This window comes from Eutrigla gurnardus, assembly GCF_963514095.1.
Source record: "Eutrigla gurnardus genome assembly, chromosome: 5".
Classification (NCBI taxonomy): Eukaryota; Metazoa; Chordata; class Actinopteri; order Perciformes; family Triglidae; genus Eutrigla; species Eutrigla gurnardus.
The window spans coordinates 7,672,820-7,700,412 of record NC_139919.1 but is presented as its reverse complement, the minus strand read 5'-3'; the positions used below and the strand labels follow the sequence as shown (position 1 = coordinate 7,700,412).

At 41.1% G+C, this 27,593-nt stretch overlaps 2 protein-coding genes across 2 annotated transcripts; both read right to left on the bottom strand.

The window, feature by feature from the left end:
- Nucleotides 1-1,690: 1,690 nt before the first annotated feature.
- Nucleotides 1,691-17,147, bottom strand: b4galt7 (xylosylprotein beta 1,4-galactosyltransferase, polypeptide 7 (galactosyltransferase I)). Its single transcript, XM_084009576.1, has 6 exons — nucleotides 16,627-17,147; nucleotides 6,445-6,795; nucleotides 5,505-5,730; nucleotides 4,702-4,785; nucleotides 4,422-4,526; nucleotides 1,691-2,903 (listed from the first exon to the last, which is right to left on the bottom strand). The coding sequence occupies exons 1-6, from the start codon at nucleotides 16,677-16,679 to the stop codon at nucleotides 2,748-2,750; spliced, it is 975 nt and encodes a 324-aa protein (XP_083865702.1). The 5' UTR covers nucleotides 16,680-17,147; the 3' UTR covers nucleotides 1,691-2,747.
- A 1,701-nt stretch (nucleotides 17,148-18,848) lies between these two features.
- Nucleotides 18,849-27,464, bottom strand: tmed9 (transmembrane p24 trafficking protein 9). The gene is made up of 5 exons (XM_084009580.1): nucleotides 27,298-27,464; nucleotides 25,160-25,260; nucleotides 24,948-25,073; nucleotides 23,796-23,942; nucleotides 18,849-21,898 (listed from the first exon to the last, which is right to left on the bottom strand). Exons 1-5 carry the CDS (start codon nucleotides 27,443-27,445, stop codon nucleotides 21,749-21,751), a joined length of 672 nt encoding a protein of 223 aa, XP_083865706.1. The 5' UTR covers nucleotides 27,446-27,464; the 3' UTR covers nucleotides 18,849-21,748.
- Between the last annotated feature and the right edge of the window lie 129 nt (nucleotides 27,465-27,593).

Below are 27,593 nucleotides of genomic sequence, written 5' to 3'. Positions count from 1 at the left end.
ATTATACAAATACATGGTACCATTGTCTCTGAAAAATAAAATCAGTATCATATTACAACCCCAGAGCGCCCCCTGGAGGCCGACTGCCACATAACAGTAACAGTAGCAGAGAACCAGACAGTGTCAGCAGCCCCCTGAATATAAAACTAAAAAGCAGACTGTACCAGAACCAGGATCTCTACAGGGTCACATTTATATATTCTAGGACTTTCCAATGACTTGTGATATTTTGTGGAATTCATATTATGCTTTTTCATGGTAAAATAACCTGCTATAAGATACAAAAATCTTCTCCAGCTGTTGTCTTTAAACTTAGATGTCAGATTTTATTAGACATTGAAATAAATTACTGTGGTCTTGTTGTCTATTCTAACAAACAAAATTTCTGCTGAGTAAACTGAAGACACTATGAAATATAATCATCATCTGTTTTTATCATTCAAACCCCTGCAGCAAAAAAAATAATAACAAAAAGATACATTTAAAAGCAAAATAAAAAAATTACTACTACACACTACAAAAAAAAACTAAAGGAAAATCTCAAAAATGAAAACATCTCTGTATTTGAGGTCCTTCAGGTCGACCAATGAAACGGGTACAGTCATCAACACGATCATCATCATGATCATCATCGTCATCATCATCACCTTGCTTCGCTTTTAATTCATCACTCACAGTAACAGTAGGAAATGATCAGGAGGTAAACGGTTTACTTGAAGACATTAGAGATAATGTAAGTAAAGGACACTTTTTAAATGATATTATTTTCACACCATTAAATCCTATTGGCAGGTGTTTAGGATAAAAACCCTGACTGAGAAGAAACTAAAGAACCTTAAAAGAACATTTATCTGCAACCGTTTTGAAAATCAATCATAAGTGTCTAAAAGGGTTCAAGCTTGTCCAACAATAGAAAACTAAACGTCTTTAGGTTTGGTACTGCTGGTCAGACAACACAAGTAGAAAGTAACCTGCAGATGAAAAGAAGTGATCTCATTACACAGTAGTAGTTGCTCTGGAACTTTTGAGCGTATGACACGGTCTTCATCAGCAGACGGAGCTGCCATGTGTCCTTTTTACTCCGAGCAGTGACTTCTCGCTCATATTGGCTCAACTGTTCAGACTGCAAGTTCATTGTAGACGAGAAGTCTGAAACATGCTCAGAAACGCTGCTGAGGAAGGTCATGTGATATGATTGACAGCTGAGATTGTTGGCGTCACTGTTGAAGGAATGACCCGGGACATTATTAACTTCTCCATCATGAGCTGGTAGTGCTGCGTCATATGGACGAGAGACGACTTTGTGGGGAGAACTAAAGGTAAAACGGGTCAGATATGACCGTCAGCTTGTTTTCTGTGGCTGTAAACTTTCACAAAACATTTTCTCACCCGGTGCAAGAATAACACGTTCAAGGGTTTTTTCCATGATGATTACTTTCTGATGTTTCTCTTATCTGCTCATGAAGTGCCATTAATGATCTCGGGCTGCATGACATTGTGAAATACTGACATTGTAATTTTTAGGTGGTCTGTGATATATTGCAATATGAACAAAATATAGGAATCTTCTCCCTAATTTTTTAATTTCAAAGTGAAATACTGGATTAGTTACTGTGCAAGATTTACTGTTCTAGCATGGGGTGTGTGAGTTCATTTGCCTGTGATGTGACTTTTGTGCATCGATGCTGAAACGATATATATCGTGCAGCCAAAACCATCTAGACGTCGTCATCCACTACAGTTCACTTCAGACCCGTTTGGTCAGTTCACTGAAACGCACCTCATTCACCACAGAACATACATTTGGGGATGTTCTCTCATATTTAAGAAAATGTCTCATCACAGAATTAAAAGAAAGCCTCCAATTTCCTGGTGGTGATTTAATTAAGAGGGATATATAATAAAAAAATAATAATCCATACGCTACTTTCTGTTGGATAAGTATATCAAAATGTAGACCTTATTCTCCTCATTCCAACAGCAGGAAAATAAAAACATTATCAGATACTTTCGACATTAGTAGTCACTTTTGCAAAAATACTTTTGTTTGTGAAGAGTTTTAAAATGTCTCCAACATGGATAACAGCTCAAACAAAGCCTCCGACGTTACAGTATGATGCATGTTTGGCAGATCTATTTCATGTCTGCTAAAGCCGTCCCTCTCCTCCATCGCTGCTCTGCTCCATTTGCACAATCCCAGTAAAAACAAAAATAGACTTTCACACCATGCCAGCGGTACCAAACCTCCCAAAGTAGACCTCTAGAGGGCTCAGGTTTGGCTTCTCTTTTCGGTCAGTTGGGTGTAACAGTCAGTTTGAGGTCAGACACACATCGACAGGTAAGAAACCACCATCAGGAGGTTTTACTCCACTGCAAACGTTTGGCTGCAGCAGTTTGGTTGTTGAGATGTACCTGACAATAAGGGGACATGCTTTCTTTGATCCTCTGGGATATTAAAGTCCAGGTTGTGTCCTGCGTGCGGATTTCATTCATTCTATGTCTGTTTGTACCGGTTTTTCCACTCAGTGCAGCCACATTTGGTTCCACCGATCCAGCTGCAGATCACTCAGTGCTGCTGCATCCGTTAAAAGAAAAGTCTCTTGGCAAAACCTCGACCCACGGCCAGCGCTTGCGGATCTGCTTAGCACCGCTAGATTAAAAAAACAAACTTTAAAGCCTTGAGGTGAACAAAAGGGACTCCAAACTTCCTGACTGAACAGAACCCGAAAGCCGTATGGGGACGTCCTCTATGCCAGAAGACACCAGGGCGTCTGGTTCTGGTCACAGTCCAGTTTGGTGTTGATGACGGTACAGGGAGCGCCGCTGATAGTCAGCTCCTGTCTGGACTCCACCTGGTAACGGAGGTTTGTGAGCCCCCCCTCCTGGTCCACCTTAAACTGCTCCTATGGGGCGGAGGGAGGGGAGGGGGATTAAGATCTCTCATTTTTTATTTCACACTTAGTGATGCATCACAGCTGTGACTTACAGCCAACTGATTAAATAAATGCTGTCTGTTTCAAAGTGACTTTAGTGTGTAACGCTGGGTTCTCACCGAGTGTGGAAGCGCTGCAAAGCATCTGCTCGCAATCTTCAGCAAGTTTCTGTGTCTGGTCTATTTCTTTATTTTCCATGAGCGAACGCACAACAAGATACACACTATATTGCCAAAAGTATTCGCTCACCTGCCTTGACTTGCATATACGTCATAAGGTGACATCCCATTCTTAATCCATAGGGTTTAATATGACGTCGATCCACCCTTTGCAGCTATAACAGCTTCAACTCTTCTGGAAGGCTTTCCACAAGGTTTAGGAGTGTGTTTATGGAATCTTTGACCATTCTTCCAGAAGTGTATTTGTGAGGTCACACACTGATGTTGGAGGGAAGGCCTGGCTCTCAGTCTCCACTCTAATTCATCCCAAAGGTGTTCTATCTGGTTGAGGTCAGGACTCTGTGCAGGCCAGTCAAGTTCATCCACACCAAACTCTCTCCTCCATGTCTTTATGGACCTTGCCTCATGTTGGAACAGGAAGGGGTCGTCCCCAAACTGTTCTTCAAAGTTGGGAGCATGGAGTTGTCCAACATCTCTTGGTATGCTACCACTTCTTGTTGAGTTGCTGTCGTTCCCAATCTCTTCCTTTATTATAATCCCACTGACAGTTGACTGGAATATTTAGGAGTGAGGACATTTCACGACTGGACTTGTTGAACAGGTGGCATCCTATCACAGTACCACGCTGGAATATACTGAGCTCCTGAGAGACCCATTCTTTCACATGTTTGTAGAAACAGTCTGCATGCCGAGGTGCTTGCTTTTATACACCTGTGGTCATGGAAGTGATTGGAACACCTGATTTATATTATTTGGATGGTGAGTGAATACTTTTGGCAATATAGTGTGTATGACATATTATATATACCCATCCCAGTGTTAACCTTCCTGCCCTCTCTCCATGCGTTTTTTCTGCTTCCTTTCTGTCTCGTACAGACAGAGCCTCCCATATGTTCCTCGTCTTTCCAGTAGTAACTAGTCGCTCCTCTTGGCTGCTTGGCGCTGACTAGCAGCACCATCAGGCACAACTCTGTCCACGTGACGTAAGCCTGAGAGGGTTTTGGTGGAGAACATTCTCCAGCTTCTCTGGTTCATAAAATCTTTTCAAAGAGTATGACAACGTGAAACGTGACTTTTTGCCGAGCGGAAAACCAAATCAGGAGACAATCTTTTCTTTGACTCTTTAAGCCTTACACTCAGTAATCGACAAAAGCAGTCTTAGTCAACTTATCAGCTAAGATGTGGCAGCCTTCGCATCGACCAGCTGCCTGTTATATAATAATAGATCGAAGAATGCCCACTGCTCGGATGCAGTTTCTCCTAAAGTTATCTTTCTCGTTTGTTTCGTGTAACAAGAGGACTCTGGTACCTGTTTCTGAGCGGCGACCCTCTTCTGGTCTCTCTTCCTCCAGGCTGAGTCGTGGATGTGGAGGAAGGTTTTATATCCTGTAGTGATTCCACTCGGTCTGAAGAGCTGCAGAGAAAAACAACAAAAGCTCAGAGAGTTAACAGAAGTCACGATGGATAACAATATCCTTACTGATCGAGCTCAGGACCCAAACATGGTCCAGGTTTCTCTAACATGGGGCTCTGGGAACAGACCAAACTGGTTGTTCTGGGGTTGACCTCTGTTCTCTGAAGACTCTTACCTGTAACTCAGCTTTTCTCAGTCGTCTGTAGAACTCGTCGTCCTCTCTGCCCCAACCCCAGAACCGGTTGGACATCCCGTTACACTGAAAACAGAAAGTTTATCCTTTTATTTCCTGCTTCACATCTAATAACGTTTTCTGCCTGCTTAGAGGGATAACCGAAGAACAGATGCACAAACGAGACTTGTCCTGATGATGTTTGAGAGAAACTTGATGAATTCAGCGAAAATCTTACCGCGTTAATTATAATAATAATAATTCATAGGACTTATATGGTGCTTTTTTGGATACTGAAAGACGCTTTACATGAGATGTTGGACAAAATACAGCATACGAAAATAAAATACTCAAGACACATGAGTGTTAAACAGCTTCAACCAAAGCTTCAGGTTCTAATTTGTGTCTTCACATCTTTCGGATATACGCCATTTAAAAGGCAATAAAAGGAGGGACGTCATATTGTTACGCGTTGTTTGGTCCAGTAGGGCTGGGACGACTCGTCGACGTAATCAACTACATCGATGCGTCGACACAAATAATTCTGCTGTCCCAAACAACTAGATTAAGGGCCTGCTCAGACAGACTCATCATGTCTGAGCAGAAAAGACCGTTTAATAGTCTCTGTGTTCCGCTCTCAGGACGTTTGTAGCTTCTAACTGGAACTCTGTGGTCTGAAGTTTAGTTTCTCTCTTAGTACTTTCAGAAAACGTCTGAAACACACAGAAACACTCAAACACACAGAAACATGATCAGGAATCAATGAGGAAGCAGATTAAGAATGGGAGTGAGAAGCTGCTCAGTACCATGTGGTAATGTTTCTTGCTGAGCAGCAGGATTCCTCCCACGTAGGTCTTGTAGTGGTACAGCGGGTGCAGCTCAGGCGAGGCCACGTGGAACGGTCCCTCCTCGGGGAAACCGTAGTCCAGAGCTTCATTCAGAGGCAGCAGGTCCACGTCGTGCATCGCCAGGTAGTCCGTGTCGTTCCCGCTCTCCAGGTAGCCCACGTTGATCAGAGACGCTCGGTTGAATCTGAAACGAGACCAGAAGTCTCCGCTACTGTGGTGTGAACTGTGACTTCCTGAACTTCGCTGCTATTGGATCAGAAATGAAGGTTGTAGACGGAACAATAAAACAAAAAATAATGTACAGTATATTTGTCACACTGAAATGAGTCTTGGGTCATCAGGTGTAAATCTGGATGTGGCTGCTCCTAAAAACCACCAGGACACGTAGAAAACACCACAAGATGCATTTTAATCCTCTGAACACTTGGGCAAAGAGACACTAACAGCATCACTATAGCCTTCACTTATTATGCATAATGTACTTTTTCAACAATGTGGTTCCAACAGATATGTTCCTGGTGTGTCCACGGAGCCCGAAAGAGTTATCCTCGCCTTATCCTCCTGCTCCATCCATCAGAAAACGTACATAACAAGTGAGTCAGACCTGTAGCTGGATACGACATCCTGTGGCATTTGTGTGGAGTAGAATTAGTGCTGACTAATAAACAGGGGAGATGAAGTAGATTCAAGAGCTTGCTGTTACTACTACCACCCCAACCTTCATTGCTTCATATTCTTCTCCTGCCTCCCTCAGCTTAATGCATCCCTTCCTGTGTGCCACATGGGACCTTATGTTGGATAATGGCAACAGCAAGAGGCAAACCATTTTCACATGGTGTTATATTATATTTTATAAATGAAACTAAAGTCAGATTTCGTGTGCAGATTACTTCCTGACCTGAAGTGATCCATCTGGTTGATGATGACGATCTTGTGGCGGATCTTCTTCTTGTTGAGGAACGTGTGCATGAAGGGAACAAACACCAGCAGCTCATCGAAGCGTTCCCTGAAGGGGACGATGAGGGCCAGTTTGTGAGGACCCCAGGAGGGGTCGTCCGCCGCAGGCGGCTGACTGTCGGCCGGGGGACAGGGTGGCGGCGGTGGCGCCTGCTGCTGCTGCTGCTGGGGGCGGCGCCTGTCTTCATTCATTTCACCTGAACAGCTGAGCTGCAGCCAGAGCAGAGAGACGACCAGCAGCACCATGCAGAGGCCGAACAGCTTGTAGATGGTACATTTACCAGACAGGAACCTGGAAACACGGAGCAGATGATTAAATGTCTCCGTCTTTAAAGGGAAGCAAGCACACAAAGAAACAACAAATCTGGCAAGGCTGGAATTTAAATCTAGTTATAAAAGAATCGTGTAACCAAGCTACGTACTGACATGTGACGTCATGAGAATATAATGCCACCATTATACTGGCCGAAATATAGGGCTGAGTATTGGCAAGAACCTCACGATACGTATCACGATATCACAATATTGTGATATAAATAAAGATGAAAACAAAAGTACATGTATGCAGACGGGAACTTGCGCGAGACTTGCATTGTTTTGGCTCCAGGCTACTGTTTAGCTGTAAGCAGTCGTTGCTATGTTGTAACATAGTCATACATACGGACATAACGGCTTCATGGATTTATTACGGACAGGACGACTGCGCAGCTCGATCGTTTCTTTATGGATACAAAATCTACGAGGAAAACGTTTTTGTTTCTGCGGTGACTGGGACGGACAAGTGCCCGGCACGTTACTAGCTGAAGCTATCGTTGCTATGTTGTAACATAGTCATACATATGGACGTAACAGCTTCATGGATTTATTTCGGACATGACGACTGCACTGCTCGGTCGTTTCTTTATGGATACAAAATCAAAACTACGTGAAAAACGTTTTCGTTTCTGCGGTGACTGGGAGGGACGACAGGCGCTCGGCTATCTACTGCTAATGTCTACAGGGTGATTTGAGGTGAGTAGCTTCATGCTAAAACACACATATTTATGTCGTTTTGCTACACTATTTGAGCTAAACGAGCGCCGTGGTGTCTCGTACGGACCCAACCTGTGTTGCATAGGTCTTGGAATTGTTTTCTGAGGCCCAGGAAAGCAGATATAACGTGCCCCAATGGGTTAGCATTGGAGCGAGTCTGGAAGGCTGCCAGGCAGGTACAGATCTCGGGCTAGGCAACGTCAATTTTTGTCGGGTTTTTTGCTTCTAATAAGTCGGGATGACCCTGAGGACAACGGAAATTAGGGCCCGACCGATTATCGGCCGCACCGATATATCGGGCCGATATTTAACATTTTAGGGACTTTCCATAAATTCCCACCGATAAGTTCATATAATTTTCACAACCAATTTTGCAGCCGTTTCGTTCTGAACGCGCCTTCCGCTCTTGCCACTTGGAATTCATGAGCCTTGCCAAGTTGCCTCGCCCGTCACAGCATCTGATTGGTTTGGCACACGGAATACAACCAATCAACACGCAAGGCTGCAAGCGGGGCGGGGTGCCTTCACGCTCCCTGTGACTCGTGAGCGGTTTCTAGACGGCCACGTGGGGCTAAGGACGGTGCTGCGTGCGGATACAACTTAAAGCAGAGAAAACACATTTCCTTCGAGGTAAGCATATACGAAGCAATATCCCCTGCAATATGTCACAAACACACCAACGTTGCAGAAGCACGGCACCACAAGGTGTTTATTAATTTGTGAAACCGATCCATTTGATCTGTGTAATAACGACACAAACCTTAGCTCACGCAAGGACAACCAGAATGACAGCGAATACTCCTCACTGAAAAGGTTGTCCATAGAGCAGTCTCAACATGGTGTATAGTCCTACTACAGTTATTGTTAAAACCCCACATGGAAACGTGAACGTGTCTGTAGTTCTACACGAAAGGTGGACTGAAAGCCATGGTCAATGAAGACCAAATAAAACGTGTTTGTGTTTGTTCCCGAGACGAACCATTTAGAGCCTGCTAGCTACTTGATAGCCTGTTAGCTACTTTATAGCCTGCCTGAGTAAGAGCCAGCATAGAGGGTCGAGTATATCTGCAGCCAGAGCCTTATATACATTCCCATCTACGGCTCTGGTGAGAGCCTTGTTCCCTAACAAGTTACCCAGCACGGTAGAACCAACGGTGATTGGTCGCAATGTCCCTCAAATTAAGTTAAATAGAATTAAGTTTTGGCCAGTCGCTGCGTTTCAAACTGGTGTAACATCTTGTTACGGGTAGACAGACAGGCTAGCAGTAGCTAGCAGCAAGTAGCTACAGAGATACGACAGCATCCCTGGTAGGCTTGCGCTAACTAACTTGGTGTTAGGTAAACAACTTCATGAACACTACGCTACGCGACTCAGGCCCTAAAGGCACATTGTACGTTCAGTCTATTAGTTTCTTTATTGTGCGTTCCCAGGCCCTTTGACCATTTAATCACGCCTGGTGTGATCTCAAAGTGCTGGCATTTGATGTGCGCTAGGTACAATGATCCAAATACTTCTTTGTAATTCGCCTTTATTTGTGACGTGAAAACATTATACCTAAATGCTTTCGTTTCACCTCGCCACCCAGAGGCAGACAAGCAGCCCAGCACAGCCACTAGACGTAAAATAAACTCTTGAATCAGGAGGTGGTTATACGTGCTGTAGTTTGCATTTTTTATTTTTTACTTTAAGTAAACTACTAGTGCCGTATATTTACAGAAATATACAGGCTTATCTATATATGATTTTGACTATTTTTATATAGAGACATACTATAAATTATTTACAATTTATATGTACAATTATTATTTGTTTGTTTTTTTACAATGTCTGAAAATAGATTTAGTTTGTATCAAATATTTATTTTCTAAATATGTCTGTATTAGATTGCAACTGCTTATGCTACCCAATTTAACTTGTGTCACATTATTTTCCCCCAAGGCAGATGGATGTGCCAACAGGAAAGACACGAGCCAAAAGTGCAGTGTGGGACTACTACAGCCAGTCAGGTGGTGTAGGCAAAGCAGTTTGCAATGCATGCAAAGTCTCGGTCAGCACTGGCGCTACAGTGGCTAAAACGGCCAACACATCTAATCTATGGTCCCATCTCAGAAGTCACCATAAAGAATTATATGAAGCGGCAAAGAAGGAGCAGCGCGAAATGGAATCTCAGAAAGCACCATCACACCAGCCTACAGTGGCAGACCTGTTTCAGCGACAAAAACAGTGGGCCAATTCAGATGAGAAGTCTAAGCAAATAGATAAACTTATTGCAGAAATGAAAATTACTGACAACCAGCCATTTTCCGTTGTCTCTGATGTTGGTTTTCAGCGCCTTGTGGCTGCTCTTAATCCAAGATATGCACTTAAAAGCGAGAAGTTTTACCGCACTGAAAAGATACCTGCAATCCATGCAAAGGTTGTGCAAAAGATAAAAACCCTTATCCAACCAGAGAATGCTGGGTTCCCATTGGCGTTTATCACAGACTGCTGGTCTGGAACAACTGAGTCCCTAATGAGCCTGACATGCCACTTCATTACCAATGAGTGGGAGAGGAAGCAAGTTGTTTTGAACACGACGGTCATGGAAGGATCCCATACAGGGCAGTACATCAAGGATAAATTCCTTGAAATGATTGAGGAATGGCACATTGACAAAGAGCGCATAGCCCTTGTCCTTCGTGACAGTGGTGCCAATATGATGAAAGGCATGAGGCTTGCTGAAGTACCAGACCTCAGCTGCACTGCTCACCAGTTGCAGCTTGTTGTAAATGATGGCCTGTCCTGTCAGAGAGCAGTGATTGACACAATTGCTTCAGTGAAGCATTGTGTCACACATTTTCATCATTCTGTCCTGGCCAAGGACCATTTGAAAACAATTCAGCAAGAACTTGGCCTTCCAGTCCACCAGTTCATACAAGCAGTTCCAACCAGGTGGAACTCAACACTGCACATGCTGCAGAGAGCACTGGAGCAGAAAAGAGCATTAACTCTCTACTCTGGGGAGTATGGGGGGTTTGCTGCTCCAAGTGCTCACCAGTGGGACCTGGTAGCTAATCTTGTGGAGACCCTGATTCCCATTGAGGAGGTCACGCTGGAGGTGAGCAGCAGCAGTTCCTCTGCGTCCTCAATCATTCCATGTGTCGGTGTGTTGAAGATGCTGCTGGAGGATGAAGGACCCAGAACAACCGGGATCAAAACTCTTCGGCAAGGTATGAAGGAAAGCCTCATCAAGAGGTTTGCAAAGCTTGAAGAAACCAAGCATGTTGTTCTGGCCTGTCTGCTAGATCCACGTTACAAGGATAATGCCTTTTCCTCTGACAACACAATAGAGAAGGCGAAGCAGTGGCTCAAGGATGAAGTAGAGAGTGCCTCGGCGGAGGCACATGATGAAGAAACAGCACAGGAGGTTGATGTGGCGCAAGAGGCCGAAGCAGAAGAATACACTGCAGAACAACAGGCCCGAAAAAAACAGAGGAGAAATGAGGCACCATCTGGCAGCCGGATAGATGCCATCTTCAGCTCTTTGCTAGGACCACATGCGGGAGAGGCATCGGCCTCAGATGCTGGGCTTGATGAGGAGGTGAGGTTGTATCTCATGGAGCCAATCATTGACCGCCGAAAGGGGGATCCACTCCAGTGGTGGAAGCAGAATGAACAACGATTTAAGCTTCTGGCTAAACAAGCCAGGAAGTTTCTGTGCGCACCGCCCTCATCGGTTCCCAGTGAGAGAGTCTTCAGTGAGATCTCTCTGATCTACTCGAAGAACAGGAGAAGCCTCACTGGGCAACATGCCGAGCAGCTGTGCTTCCTGCACTATAATGTTCTTTTACTTAATTGGCAATATTAGGCTTGGGCATTAAACCAGCCTATTGTTCATTGCAAAGTACAGTGATGTTTTACTCATTTCTCATAGCAGGTTTTACTCAGTTCTCATAGCAGGGAGTGATTTTATTTTTTATTGATGATTATTTATTCATTGATTTATTTATTTTTTCCCAGTTTTATTCTATGTTAAGTTATTCTAAGTTAAGTTCGGCTTTATTTTACAAATGCTGTTGGCAGCTCCCTGTACTTAAAATGTTTACTATTAAAAACACTTAATGGAAGTTCGAGTCAGTGTGTGCCAAATTTTAGAATTTTTTTCTTCTATTTATCGGTTGCACATATCGGTTATCGGCCTCCCATTTTCATAAATATCGGTATCGGTATCGGCCCTGAAAAAACCATATCGGTCGGGCCCTAACGGAAATGGGGTCAAAAATGACCGGATTTCTCCTTTAAAGCGGAGGAAAGTCAGCGCCGGTAAGGAAGGTTGAATGGATGGCGACGAAAACCCAGGCGGTAGTGGTGAGAGTCACCCATCCACATGAACCGACCTTGTGCCCAAAAAAGGTTCGCATTCGGTGGTGTGGAGGTGGCCCTGATAAACACTGTACAACATGAGGGATTTTGGAAGATGATAAACACTCACAACAAACAGTACTAGATGCCCTCCCGGAACTACTTTTCAAACATTGCGCTCCCAACATGTACAATAAGCAGCAGGCAGTGGTCGAGGCAGAATTGTGGGAAATCGATCATTTTCCCGCTACATCTGATTTATGGTCCAGTTGGACCATCGAGCCGTATTTGAGCGTGATGGTTCATTTTATAGAGCCTGATTCACTATCAGCCGCATGTCTAAATTTTTTACTTTTTAGACATACTTTTCTTTTCTTTTTTCTTTTTTTTACTTTTGTAAAAAATACTTATCTTCCAATGATAGAACTACTACTATGACTCTGCCAAAGCAACAAACGTTTTTTTGTTTTGTTAAAGTTCATCAGTGCAATAAACATTTTGTGGAAAAAAATCGTGCAAGAGAATTGTGATGTCAATTCTAAGCAAAAAAATCATGATTCACATTTTTTCCAGAATCGTGCAGCCCTAATTGGGCCGTATCAATATTTTTACCCACCCCTATTGAACTAACTGCAATTCACATTATTATCCCAATAATTATAAAAATAAGCTTAAAACTCTTAAAAATGGCATGAAAACATACTGAGATCACTAAACATTTAGTTAAGAAGCAAATATTTTTATTGCATCACAGAGAGAATACTTCTTCACTTTTACTTTTTATGTGAACATGCATTTTCGAAAATCAAATAATTTTAAATAATATAATGATAAATCATATGGTCTCCCGTCATAAATAAACAAATAAAATGCCACATTTGTGTTTTTATTACATGATACTTCCTGTAATCCGACTCTATTTTTCCACTTCACTACCACGACAGCAAGCTAGGCGGCTTTCCACCAAACTGCGACTGGAATCTTGTGTCAGTTCTTATTACAAGAAAACTGCTTAAAGTCGAGATTGTGACGGCTAAAAAGCCAAGCAGGTGAAAGCCAGAAACCAGAAAAGAAAAGATGCACAAACGTCCACTTCTTATACGGTCTGTTGTGAGATGGATATTGGATATGGATATATAAACTAAACGATTTACTTGACTACAGATACTGAAAAGAAACATTGCTTTCAGAAAATGTGGCCATGACCGTTCACGAGCGGCTCAGCAGCAAACAGCTGACAGACACAGTTAGAGACGAGCTGGTGAACGTGGTGGAGCAGCTAAAGAGACAGACATTAGTCATGACAACTTGATAAACTGACACAGAAACAGTAACCAAAACCTGCAGAGTATTATCTGTGATAAAATACAGAAATCTCAAATATAAATTCACACAATTCACACTAAAGGGTCATTCCGTGTCATTTCATCAAATTTCTGAAAATCTTCCAACGTGACCATCTCAGAATGTCCTGAAAAAATTCAAGTACAAAGACACACTTGTTAATAGGACAAATCCAAAATATTAGGTCTCTACTGTCAATACTTTTCTCATGAAACGTCATTGAATGAAGGGTAGTTTAGACGGTTTTTGGCATCATGCTCGGATAAGCCATTTTTAAACAGCAATATCTGGAAAACTATCTCACCTGTGGCCTTCAAAATTTCTACAGTGTATATCTGTTACTAATAGCCTCCAGACATGAAATATCAGGGGTGTAGCTCAATGATAACCTAGTATGGTAGGTACTTTAAATGTGGCTTGTTGAAATAAAGTAGTACATTTCAAGAGTGGCTGAGCTCCCATTTTTGCAGATAAAAGACTTCTATCACTTCTGCCTCTATCTCTGGTGTTAGCTTAAACATTCTACAAAATATGGTTTCTCTTAGATGATTAGTTTCACAGATATTAAGGCTCAAAAATGGAAGTTAACACATCTTTGCCCAACTTCAGAGCCATATTCCAAAAAACTGACAACACGTCTCAGGTCCAAACTTACTTCTTTTGAAAGATCATATTCTTGTTAAAATTATATTAAAAAATCAGGAGGGTGTTTTGCCTCATTTTGTTGCAGTGATTTTTTAAAATCCTGATATTGGTGGGGTTTTTGTGGCCGTTTTTGGTACTGCATGTCCTAATAGCCTACAAGTAAACATCACAGCAGGGCAATTCAAATGTGTTTTTTACCATTTACCAAAGACTTATATGTGACTAAATACTACTGATGAATTTAGCCTTATGAAAACATTAAAATGTAGCACAGTTGTAGTTACAGAGGCAATACGTCCTTGAATGTGAGTTAAACATGGTGAAAGCAGCTTTTAATGTCTTAAACCATGAACAAACAGCATAATATTGAAGACTGTACATTTTTTCATACTTTAAGTATATAAATTACACAACCAAATCAAATAATAATCTTAATTTGAGCATAAAGATTTTACATTACAGTAGAAAAGTCTCCAAAGTTTCATATTAAATAACAGTTTGTCTCTATGCTCACTATGAGACAATATGTGAGTTGTGTGTATGATCAGAAATGGTGGATAGGAAGTATCAGAGATGTTTCAGATGAAGATGTACTGGTTCAGTTCATGCACCCACATGGCCCTGCCAAGAGTTTCTACTGGCCAAGAAGAGAAGACATGTGCAATGTCCCACTGCAGCATAGAATTGCAAGATTTGACGTTCCCTCTACAGAAACTGGGCGCATGTATGCCATCAAAAAAGATGAGCACAACAGAGCAGAGATGTACATTAGACAATTTGTAAAGTGACTGACAAATTAATGAATGTGACGAAGGAATTGGATTTAAAAGATGAAAAATGTGTGATCCCTCATAGTGAGCATAGAGACAAACTGTTATTCAATATCAAACTTTGGAGACTTTTCTACTGTAATGTAAAATCTTTATGCTCAAATTAAGATTATTATTTGATTTGGTTGTGTAATTTATATACTTAAAGTATGACAAAAGTCTTCAATATTATGCTGTTTGTTCATGGTTTAAGACATTAAAAGCTGCTTTCACCATGTTTAACTCACATTCAAGGACGTATTGCCTCTGTAACTACAACTGTGCTACATTTTAATGTTTTCGTGAGGCTAAATTTATCAGTAACATTTAGTCACATGTAAGTCTTTGGTAAATGGTTAAAAAACACAATTGAACTGCCCTCCTGTGATGTTTACTAGTAGGCTGTTATGACATGCAGTACCAAAACCGACCACAAAAACCCCACCAATATCAGGATTTTAAAAAATTAGTGCAACAAAATGAGGCAAAACACCCTCCCGATTTTTTAATATGATTTTAACAAGAATTTGATCTTTTAAAAAAAGTAAGTTTGGACCTGATACTTGTCAGTTTTTTGGAATATGGCTCTGAAGTTGGGCAAAGATGTGTTTTCTTCCATTTTTGAGCCTTAATATCTGTGAAACTAATCATCTGAGAGAAACCATATTTTGTAGAATGTTTAAGCTAACACCAGAGATAGAGGCAGAAGTGATAGAAGTCTTTTATCTGCAAAAATGGGAGCTCAGCCACTCTTGAAATGTACTACTTTATTTCAACAAGCCACATTTAAAGTACCTACCATACTAGGTTATCATTGAGCTACACCCCTGATATTTCATGTTTGGAGGCTATTAGTAATATACAGATATACACTGTAGAAATTTTAAAGGCCACAGGTGAGATAGTTTTCCAGATATTGCTGTTTAAAAATGGCTTATCCGAGCATGATGCCAAAAACCATCTAAACTACCCTTCATTCAATGATGTTTCATGAGAAAACTGTTGACAGTAGAGACCTAATATTTTGGATTTGTCCTATGAACAAGTGTGTCTTTGGACTTGAATTTTTTCAGGACATTCTGAGACGGTCAGGTGGGAAGATTTTGATGAAATGACACGGAATGGCCCTAAAGCATCCCCTGCTGTCTGACCTATTGGACTCTAAATGGATCATAATGTACTAAATTAACATCATGCTGGATTGAAGAAGACTTGAAACTAGAGATTGAGACCATAAACTAATGAGGAAACAAGAAGAAACCTGAAACATAACCCTGGGTAACAATTTGGATTATAATAATTTTCGGAAGGTTTACATTGCAGGGGTGAAATTGACCGAACAATGTGAGGGTAACAGGAGGGTTAATTCAAATTTACAACTAAGGGTTGAAAGATCATTTCCAGAGTCTCTATCCTCTGTTTGGTGACGTTTCTGAGGGAAACAGGACAGACATAATGTTGGGAGGAATTTGATTTGAGCATTGGCTAAATTAGTTTAGATTGATTGATGGATGAATGGATGTCATGATATTATTGGTTGAATGTGGTTGGTACTAGCCGATGTAAGCATGCGTCATATTTGGTTTTACAGCAACAAAACAAAATGGAAGTAGATTTCAAAATACAAAGAAATGTATTTCTTGTATTTCTTTGGGTTTATGTCTTGTTGAATACTGTAGGTGTGAATATGACCGGGGATGTGATCTAAAAGGGTTAAAAAGGCTCTTCATTTCAGCTCGAATTTTAGACAAACCGGTCAACAAACAGAAAGACAGAAAGAGTTCAACCACTTGTGTTAAGAAAACATTTGACAACTTTTAATTTTCTTTTAGCAACATTCCACCAGTGACGGGAATAACGTAAACATGATGTAGAGTAATATCATCTTTAAAATGGACAGAATAAAACAACTAAGACAAAAAGGTAATACATAAATAAAAATCCATATTACCTTCTCTCCTCTTTGAAGTAGAGGACTGGCTTTCTTCTCGATGAGTACATCATGTTGACAGCGGCGTGATTTCAGTCCAGTTTAATTTAAAAAAACGACAGAGACTCCAAACCAGGCGTGTTGTCTCTCAGATTAACGTTTCATCCTCTTCTCGAGCTAGCGACACCAAACTCTCCTCCATGCTAACTCCGAGCTAACTCCACAAACGCTTCACGGCGAGCAGACATTTACCGCTTGGAGTGAAACGGGTGAAGAATGCTCCATATTTGTAACCGGTGTGTTCTGTTAGCTAACAGGCAGCCTCCGGTTCACTGTTATACTGTACACGTAGCATGTAGCGGTTCACACACACCGACGTTCCGGGTTCAACTATATCCACCTTTACACTTCCGTCCGTTTTTATCAGCCACACGGTGTCCGTTAACGTTTGAATGTTAAATGTTAAATATGACAACAAACTACCGACCGGAGAAACACTTAACGGTAATTTCAAGATGTAAAATATCCGATTGTAATGGTGTCCATCCTTTTACTGAGTCCGAGTGGGAACGGTGCCGACGGTTAGGAGAAAGGTTCCTACCGTTTGTTTGTTTTACATTGAAGCAACATTACGCTAAAGGAAAGTATATTTAGTCAATTCATCTTCTGCAATAGTGGAAGCTACTAAGTATATTTACTCAAGTACTGTACTGGAATATAATTCTGAGGTACCTGTACGTTACCAGATTATTTCCATTTTGGGCTACTTTGTACTTCTAAATACTACATCTCTGACATAAATGCTGTATTCTATCTACTTTACTACGTTACTTTACAGATTCAGACTTTTAGAACAAAACATAGTCAACTAAAAACTGATGGTAGATTATTATCCATCCATCCATCCATCCATCCATCCATTGTCTACCGCTTATCCTGTATTCAGGGTCGCCAATCCCAGTTTGATAGATTATTATAATTATTATTATTATATATGCTGGTGAGGAAATTCCACTGGTGTTCAGATAACGTTAAAATAAGCCTATTTAAAGCATACTGTACTCCTCTGTATACTGCCCCCTTATGGACCAAGTATAAAAAGGCTAGCATCCAGAAGTTGCCTATAATGATGGGTTGCGTATTCTGCTTAAGAAACCCAGGTGGAGCAGTGCAAGTGAGCTATTTTGTAGAGTAGGAGTCAACACATTCCATGCACTGTTGAGAAATCTAATGTATACATTTATTTGCAGATTGAATGGCTCATGCAACCTAATTATTACGCTGCTGTTAAACCCTAGTCTTAGTACTGTGCGATACCAATCACCCATGTGGAAACACTGGTATCAATGTCTTTTTTAAGTGTACTGTTGTTGTTTGTGTATGTGTAGATGTTTGTATAGGCATGTGTATTTATTGGACCATGAGTCTGTAAAATAAAGTTGATTGATTGATTGATATAAATCAAACCACCAGCTATATTATATTAATGACTTACTTCCGTAAAATATGTGAATACTCAAGTAAATTACAAGTACCTCAGAATTGAGTAAATGTACTCGTTTCTTCCCACCACTGCTGTTCTGAAGTACACTACTTCATTTTCTACTTTTCTCCATGTTATACTGTAAAACATTTCAATTGTTGTGATTTTCACATCAATGTATTTAAATTTTACTTTCCCAATGAGTAATATTTAATTTTTAGAGTAAATATAACACCTGAAACATGATACTTTTATGAAAAATGATTCACTGTTGTTAAAGATTGAATGACCGGCAGTCTATAAATATTTTAGAAACACCACACACCACAAACGACAAGACAGGACTAAGAGCTTTCTAAAAGTTTATCAATTAATTTTTTTTTTTTTTGGTGTGAAATCAAAATAAGGAAAAAAAATGTATCCTAGCACATTTGCATTTGTAAAATACTTCCTCCTTGTTGTTCCTCCTCAGATTCTCACGTGATCTTGTGACGTTACAAAAACCCAGCTACCATGCGAGGTTACCATGAAAGCCATGAGAAGCACTTTTCACTCTGGAAGTTCTGTTTACATTTTATTGAGTCTGTGAAATAAAAAGGAATGAGTGAATGTTTAACAGCGGTGCTTTAGCCTTTTCCACACTCCCACAACAAAACTCAGCTGGAGAAAATACAATACAGCCACAGCCTATAAGGAAGTGACTTTTACAAACTGGGTTTTAGAGGAAGACAATTACAAGAATAAAAGAAGCGATCAGTCCTTTTAACCAAATGTGACAACACTTTATTTCGAGTGCAATTTTAGACAGATTTCACATGGACAGATCTCTCTAAAAATAAAAATAATTCAAGTCCCTCTTCCAGCCTAAAACCAACTGATTGAATTTCTAACCCAGAAAAACATTTTGTAATCTACCAGCAATATAAAACACAAACCACCAGAGACTGAGGAGGAAGGGCGAATAAAAAGGAACTGAATCTCTCTAGGTGAAGAGGGAAAGAATAGACAAGAAAATATAGTTTTCCTCAAAAGCTTCTTTTAAATCTGACAGCTGAGGGACATTTTCTGCTGTTTCACACTTCAACCTCAGCTTTATTTCACAGCTGAATTCCAAGAGGCTTTGAAAAAACTTTCTCACTCAACAAAACCATGCGGAACTGAATATTTAGGGATTCAGGTCTTTGTGACTTGGGGGTTTAGCTTTGTCCGAGTCTGTGGACAAACTTAAACTTATTTCATTTTGTTGTTTCAAACCTGAACAGTGAAAAAAACTGGAGGCAACAGGTGGTGACACAGTGCTTCAAATTCAAATTTTCTTCAGGGGGCAGAAGGTGGTTTTGTTTAAGGCCCGACTGATCTTTCTTGAATACAGGAGATAAAACAAATGATAATTTAAATACAAAGCAAAAGCTTTTCCTTCAAATGGACCCTTTTTGGCCAAAAAGGGGGGGAACAAGGGTTGGTGTTTGAAATGATCCGAAACCAGAAGATTCAGAATGTTCTCTCGGCCTCCACCAGCGAACAAACAGCAAGCCAGAATCAGATGAACAGAAACATACATTCAGTTTGGACACACAGTAAAAAGTTCCATTCAGTCACACGTAGTAACAAACACAAAACGGTCTCGTGGTTGGATTTGCTGAAAACGTAAAACAGGAATCTGACGAATCAGCACAAACGTCATGTGAAAGCGGAGAGCAACGCTGTCCCAAATTCCAGAGCGCTCAAGCTTGATATCGTGGCAGTCAATATTTCTACTCGTGAATTCACTTTGCACATCTGTAACGGAAGGCATCACATGTTATAAACCGGTCCGTCTTTGTCTGCAGACACCATCTGATCCCACCAGCCCGCTGCGTTGGGGGTAGTAGTGTGACTGTATGAGGTTCTTCTCCATACTCAGTGTCTTGCTACAGTAGATGGAGTGTGTAGAAACGGGAGCCAAGATTCAACACAAACCTAAAACTATCTATATCAGTTAAATGTATATATATGTAGAAGATTTGCACTGCTTCACCTTGCTGTCAGCCTCCATGCAAAGCTGTCATTATGTCCCTGTGTGATTGGTGGCAGCAGCACAGCCATCAGTACCCACTTTAACCGCTAACAAGCTTGCAAACCGTCCCATCCCAATCAATTGATCGCCCTCTATTATAGACCAAACCATTAAAGGGCGAGTCCATTATTTATTTAATGTTTTTCTATCATTCTGTAGCAGTCTGGGGTTTTCAAATGGAAACATCACTTTTCTGACGGGGAAATTAAGTCTTCATCTATGCTCTCTTCAAAGCCACCAGATCTCTTTAACAAAAACAGTCATTTTATCTCTCACAGGAGTAGCTGTTCTACTGCTGCCTCCATCAGGTAGTGTGTGTGTGTTAGTGTGTGACTTTGGTGTTTTCATTTCTGAGTTCAGATTCACCAAAATCACACAACAACACAAACACACTACCTGATGGAGGCAGCAGTAGAACAGCTACTCCCGTGTTGTGAGAGGCAAAATGACTGTTTTGGTCAAAGGTGGAACGAGAAAGACAGCATAGAGAGAACAGCTTCAGTTCAAAATAGGGATGTTTCCATTTGAAAACGCTGGAGTGAACGCTATAGAATGATATAAAAACATTAATTAACAAATAAATAATGGACCCGCCCTTTAATGGGTTGCTCTGGAATAGAGGGCGACCAATTCATCGGCTGTTTTACAAACACGTTAGTGGTAAACCTCGGGTCTGATGGCTGCACTGCTGCCACTTATCACACAGGGACATAATCACAGCTTTGCATGGAGGCCGTCTGACAGCAAGGCGAAGCAGTGAAAATATTAGACATATACTCTAAAACTGATATTGTTTTAGATCTTAAAATCTAAATCCCTCACCAGCAGGACATTGCTTTGCTTTCGTGCATCTATTGTCAGTAACACACTAACTAGAGAGAAGTACCTTCTACAACCACACTACTAAACATCCCAACTATCCTTATGGTATTTAGATCAGCAGTCTGAATGCTGACTTTATACAGTGTGCGTGCGTGTGTGTGTGTCAGGACGTGGAGCAGACAACAACAAAAATGAAGGGAAGCCTTCTTCTCTGCCGTCATCATCCAACATCAACACAACTGTAACGTCCTCGAATGTCAATATTTGTTGTTTTTGATGTTCTCCACATCAAGATATCCCTGCCTGTCGCACAAAATAGATCCAAAAATGATGATTTATAACTTGAAATCTGGACTCTGAACAACATCTCTAGTGGCCAGTAACACATCATGTACTCATCACAGTGAGTAAGGGGTCAGAAAAATGGAAAGTCAATTAAAAATAACAAAATAAAATAAAAACACTATCTGGTGCTGAAAGTAAGTAGAATGGAAATCTCTGTGTAATAAATAAGGTTGTCACATTTCCCCATGATAATCTCCTGTAGATGTGAGGGGCTCATTACAAACTGGGTTGGTGAGGAAAACAATAACAATGATAATAATCCAGACACGTTGTTTTCAAGCCGAATCGTGCAGCTGCTTTTCTCTGCGTCCCATCTCCTCCCACAGCAGCAGCAACGCCGCTGCTCAGCGCCGCATCAAGCAGTAGAGACCAAACACACACACATGCACACACACACGCACACACACTCACTCACTCACTCTCCCCCAGGTGAACAGTTACACCAGTTTCTTGGCCTCGAAGAAGCTCTTGAGGTGCCTCATCTGCCAGATGCCGATGGCCACCAGGATGAGGGTCTGGACGATGGACCACCAGAGGACCCGCTGGTTGGTGCTCTCGCTGGTCTGACGGAAACGCTCCTCACGGTACTGAGAGAGGACACAGAGGGGGACACTTACCATGACTGACAGCTGGGACGAGGCTACAAACTTAATGCGACAGGATGAAAACAAACTTCCCTTTTCACAAAACATGAGTGACAATTTAATTGAAAATTAAAATGTAATAACTGGAGAAAGAACAGCGCTACCGTGGCTGTCTGCCTCACACACACACACTTTTATAGATTGAAAATTAATTGTAACGTGAAGAATAATTCAACAACCATAATGAAGTCACCTCGGCCACAGAGAGCGCCGCCTGGGCCTCTCCTTAAAATGACATTCCTTCACAAGTGCTAGTGTGCTGTAACAAATACGTAGACTTGTGGTGTTTTTGTCCCGTCATTTAACTGCAAACCATGATGTTTTTTAATGGAAATAATCAAGTCGATTTGTTGCCTGATTCTAACTATGGTGTTTACCTGCAGTGGGAGGAGCCTGAACGCTGTGGTGAGAAAGACTCGCCCTTTGGTTTGTTTTTACTAATCGACACATTAAACTAAAAAAATGAGCAACAGGAATAAATAGAGACAGGGCGTCCAATAGATATTAAAATGTTTCAAACGATGCGTTTCTTAAGGCGACCATTCAAACATCCTTTTGGGCAAACTTGACAGTCTAGCGTGGGCCTAGCATCACTTTAACATAATTCCAGAAGACCTGTATAAAATGTATCAAATAAAACAAATGACAACATAAATGTGTGTATGCGTTAGCCTTGGGCGGTAATACGGTATACCACGGGTCTTAAAAATAGCAACGGTATCAGTTTCAATACCGTCATTAAAAAAATGCAATGCACTTATATGAGAGAGAGAGAGAGAGAGAGAGAGAGAGAGAGAGAGAGAGAGAGAGAGAGAGAGAGAGAGAGAGAGAGAGAGAGGAATGATGGCGAGTCGTGCACCGAGTGACCTGGTCTCAAAGAAGAACACGACTTCTGCAGTTTGGCAGTATTTCGGGTTCCGACCTAATGAGAATAGAGGTTAGTTCGGGCCCAGAAAATCAGGCCCGACCCGAGCCCGTTCTTTCCGAACCAGACCGACCCGACACATTAACTGTAATTAAGAGCCCGAGCCCGATTTCAACCCGACAATTATTTTTCATGCATGAGGCTGTTGTATGTGCATATCCGTGGGAAGTGGGGGTGCGGCTGTAACCACTACTCAGTCACTAAAATATACAAATCATTTTATAGGCTACGTTAGTGCCGCGATTAGGATATGACTGGACAAAGCCGACACGTATGTTATCACCTTCTCCCACTACCCACTTGAAATGATCCCGTACCTCGGACTTTCCTGATGACTTGCTCAACGTTAAATGTCCTGTTTTTAATTTATCCTTTATGTCTCCAAGTTCCATGTTGCACTTTAGCGTAACTCCTTTATTCTTTGATTTAGCTGCACAGAGCGGAACCGTTATCAATGATGCGTGCACACTACGTGTAGCGTCTTTTTTTAAATTTTTTACTTTGTGTAACTTTGTACACATTTCTTACGTAGACCTACTCTGCTAAACATATAACCAATAATATTTAATGTTTATGCCTAGCCTTCTCCTCAGATTAGGGGAGAAGGCTAGGCATAAATGCAATGATAGAAAAAAAAAAAAGAACGAACGAACGAACACAAACGCTTGTTTAAAGGCCCGGCCCGACCCAGCCCGAGGGTAGTGGTGGGAAATTTCGGGTCGGGCTCGGGCAGAGAAGCTAAACTCTAATGAGTTTGGTGACGTTGTCTGAGCCTTACGTCATCATTTTTAATTAGTCACATTAATGCCGTATACCGGGGTAAAATAGGGAGGAGGTTTGACGGTATCAAAATTTGGATACCGCCCAACTCTAGTATGCATTTGACCTGAGCTGTACAAAGCCACAAAGACTGACCCTCTGGTAGTTCTGCTCCTTCTGGATCTGGTCCACCTGCTCCACCAGCTGTCTGACTCTCAGCTGCAGCTCCGTCAGTTTGTCTTTGGCAGCGATCTCGGCGTAGTTGTTGGCGTGTTCTCCCACCTGGATGTCCAGGTGAACCCTCTGCAACACAAATTCATTGCCGAGTTATATGACCATCTTAATTATCCGACAGTGATAATTAACAGTCACCAGCAATATTACAGACACTGAAAGACGCTGCTAGCACTAAACTCAACATATACATTTTTATAGTAAAATTTAAAGGCAGCATGAACACAAAGTCAGCGGACACATTTCAAGTCAAACAGAAGAATATTATCACGTTTCAATGTGAGCAAAACATTTGTGGTTCAGAAGTTTTTATGAATGTTCAGGAGAGAAGCTGGAGGAACATAAGAGAATGTGTTGATGTCCAAGCGTTCCTATTTTCAATAGAGAAACTTTCAGAAGAATCAGAAAGCAGCTTTAAAAGACCAATTTAACATTAAAACATTAAAGTGTCAGCGGAACATTTAGTAATAACTAATAATAATGTTGTCCAGTGTTCTTTTAATTATTATTTTCATAATTAATTAAAAGAACAATGACATTTTTCAGAGACTTTGACATTTTCACACATTTTATTTGAAGAAGTGTCTTAATTATTTTAGGCACATGGGTGTAAAGGAGCCTTTTCTGTCCAGGGTGATAATTTATTATTTTTACTAATAATTTTGACATTTTCCACTAATATTTTCAAAATTCTTACTCGTAATTTTCAGATATTATCATAATTTTTTTTTTAACATAACTTAACCCACTTAACTTATCTTAGCTCACTGTTCATCCTTGAAACCGTTGCTAAAGCATAGCACAGATTAAAAGACGTCATGAGTGGAGTCTTGTGATTGGTTCTCATGCTTGAAAGTGTCTTTTGTCAGACGGATTTAAAGCTTTATGTGTTTGTCTCTGCAGTGTTACTGCTTCCATTCACAACAGCCACGCTGCCATTTCCCCTGAATTGTTACAAGGTGAGAAAGTAGCGGTACAGATTCCCGTGAACATCAAACCCTACTCCCATTCAAACGTGGAGGAAATGTTCTAGAGGGTGCATGTGTGAAAGAGTGGTGTGAGGCGCCTCCTCACCAGCATGCCTCCGGCGAACAGGGCAAACTTGGAGGAGTTGGAGTGCAGACAGATCTGATGCTCTCCAGGTGTGTGTGATGTGAAGGTGAACCTCCCCTCCGAGCCGTACTGCCGAGACAGGATCACCTGCAGGAAACACAGAAACCGGTGAAACACTGGTGGAACTGTGAGCTGATGCTGATGATACACATACATCAAAGCTGTTTGTTCACCTTGTCATCAGGATCTTTGACCTCCACAAACATCCCCAGACCCTGAGTGGCCGGCATGTACTCCTCTCTCTGTTTATCGTACAGCTGAGTCCGATAGTTACCTGCAGACAGAGACAGACAGGTGTGCCACAGTTACAAGTGTACTCATCAGTTCTTCAGCTCCATCCTGCTACAACATCTGTCCCGTCTCACGGTATTTGCAGGTCACATGATGACACCAGTAGCTCCATTCTCCGACAAAGTTCAAGTTCTTTATTGTCATGTGCACAACAATAACAGTAACGCAGTTGTTGGCAATGCAAATCTCCTTCCAAGAATACTACTTCTAATACTACTACTTCTACTACTATTACTACTTCTACTACAAACAAATCTCGACCACATGAACTCGGGACAAATACAACAGCACATTCTTTTGAAAGCAGTTTCAAAAACTAGTTTAATTAGATACGTGTGTGGTTAATGGAAAAAAAACATTTATTTTAGAATCAGTGATATTGTTATGATTCCCCTTTTATAAAAAAAAAAAGACGAAGAATATCTTATCTAATTCTCTTTATTTGAGCATCTTAAGATGTATGTTTTTATCTTATTATGTGTTGTAATATTATGCTATTGTCATGTATGGTTTTTGCATATTTCTTGATTTTTGGAGCACATAAAGACCTATGCCTGTCATATGAAATGTAGAACATTAATAAACTTGACAACTATGAATATTTATGATAACAAATCAGGCAGGTTAAATGTAATTAGATGCAAAGACATAAAATGGAGATGCATCTAAAGAATGGGAATACAAATATAACGCTGTGCTAGACGAGTGTACAGTCACGGATAGTAAAATAAAAACCTGCAATGTCATGTCAACAGAGTGTGCAGTACTAGTGTAGTAAATGTACATATGAGACATATATCACATGTGCTTATGAGCTGTGAAAAAGAGTGGACTATTTTTTGTCACAAATATAATAATTAACTCCATGCTCAAGGGACGACTCGCGTCTAGTGACGTTAGAAACCCAATGTTATTGTAAAACACACACAAGGACACAATACATGTTCAGAGCATTATCTTAATGAAATGTTTCTGTCTCCACCGATACTAATCATCAGGCTGTGATCCTTTACTTATAACCAAAGGTAAAACGGTTTGCCAGAGGTCCCTCCAGACATGAACAGTACTTCATAATTGAAGAGTAAGGAGGCTGTTCTGTGCTGCTCTTCCGCCGTTTAGACTCCACCACAGACGACATCTACGACGAGCCACGCCACTCACTTCCTGTTAATGTCCTTCCTTCTGATTCACTTGCTCACTTGCTGTATTTGCACAAACAGTTCAACTATTAGAGGGCAGTCAGGTAAAGGAACACTAGTGGTACGTGTGTAACTTTGAGGCACTTGTACTCTACTTGAGTATTTCCAGGCTCTGCTACTTCCCCTCCACTACATCTCAGGTGGTAATATTGCACTTTTGACTCCACTACATTAGACAAACTAAATTATCCTCCTTCTTAAACTAAATTACCTCTTCTTAAAAAAAAAAAAAAAAAAAAGCCTCTTGGATGAGCTGGAAATTGCATCGTCACAAAGATGAAAACGGCTGTTTTTCTGTTTAGAGACGTGATTATCTTACAGCACAAACTTTATACCGAAACAATGCTGATGTTACTACTCTCTGTTAGTCTATTAGTACTTGAACTGAAGTCAAGGATCTGAATACTTCCATCACTTGCTGCATTTACTTAGGCGTTTCTGAAATGGCTGGTAACTATTACGTTACTAATGTTACGTTACATTGAATGATTGTTATGCTGTGTTTGCTAAGGCTGGAACTTTAGTTAGAGTCCCACATACGCAAAGCTTTAGTTACATCACTCTGACAAACACAGCTGTTTCATCTGAGATGGAAGGCAGAGGGGAAATCCAAAGGTTCAATAGTCTGTGACTAGCTACGCTGAATGTGCGCGTGAGTCATTACAAACACTAAATTAACACCTCACTGGTATATGTCTGACTGTATGTTGATTCTAACGACAACTTGAGCTCAGTTAGCCGATTAGCTAACTAGCTAAAGTTGGTGAGCTAGCTGTTAGCGTTAGCCGGTTGACTTCCTCACACCGCTGAATGGCACTCACCGATAATCATCGTCTCGTCAGGAATCTCCTCTATGAAACATTTCTTCTCGGTCTCTCCGATGTGAAAGTACAAGGAGGAAACAACGCTGTAGAAAACGTTAAGGAGCAAAACCGACAACACACACGACCGCATCCTGACAGACACCATCTTCCTCCCGGGAGAGAGAGAGCAGAACATAGACCGAGCATGCGCGGACACAGCAGTGCCACGTAAACCATCGCTCGAGTCTGGCCAATCGGCGCGCCGTGTGAGGATGCTGGGTGTTGTAGTTCTTAACGCCATAGAAGCCCAATCT

Excerpts from the sequence above, each read along its gene's own strand:
- tmed9 (XM_084009580.1), bottom strand. The coding sequence starts at position 27,445 with ATGGTGTCTGTCAGGATGCGGTCGTGTGTGTTGTCGGTTTTGCTCCTT. Across the intron at positions 25,074-25,159 it reads TCAAAGATCCTGATGACAAG|GTGATCCTGTCTCGGCAGTA; the intron begins GTGAACAAACAG and ends TGTTTCCTGCAG. Across the intron at positions 23,943-24,947 it reads TGTTCGCCGGAGGCATGCTG|AGGGTTCACCTGGACATCCA; the intron begins GTGAGGAGGCGC and ends TTTGTGTTGCAG.
- b4galt7 (XM_084009576.1), bottom strand. The coding sequence starts at position 16,679 with ATGATGTACTCATCGAGAAGAAAGCCAGTCCTCTACTTCAAAGAGGAG. Across the intron at positions 6,796-16,626 it reads TACTTCAAAGAGGAGAGAAG|GTTCCTGTCTGGTAAATGTA; the intron begins GTAATATGGATT and ends CCGTGTTTCCAG. Across the intron at positions 4,786-5,504 it reads GCAAGAAACATTACCACATG|TGTAACGGGATGTCCAACCG; the intron begins GTACTGAGCAGC and ends TTCTGTTTTCAG.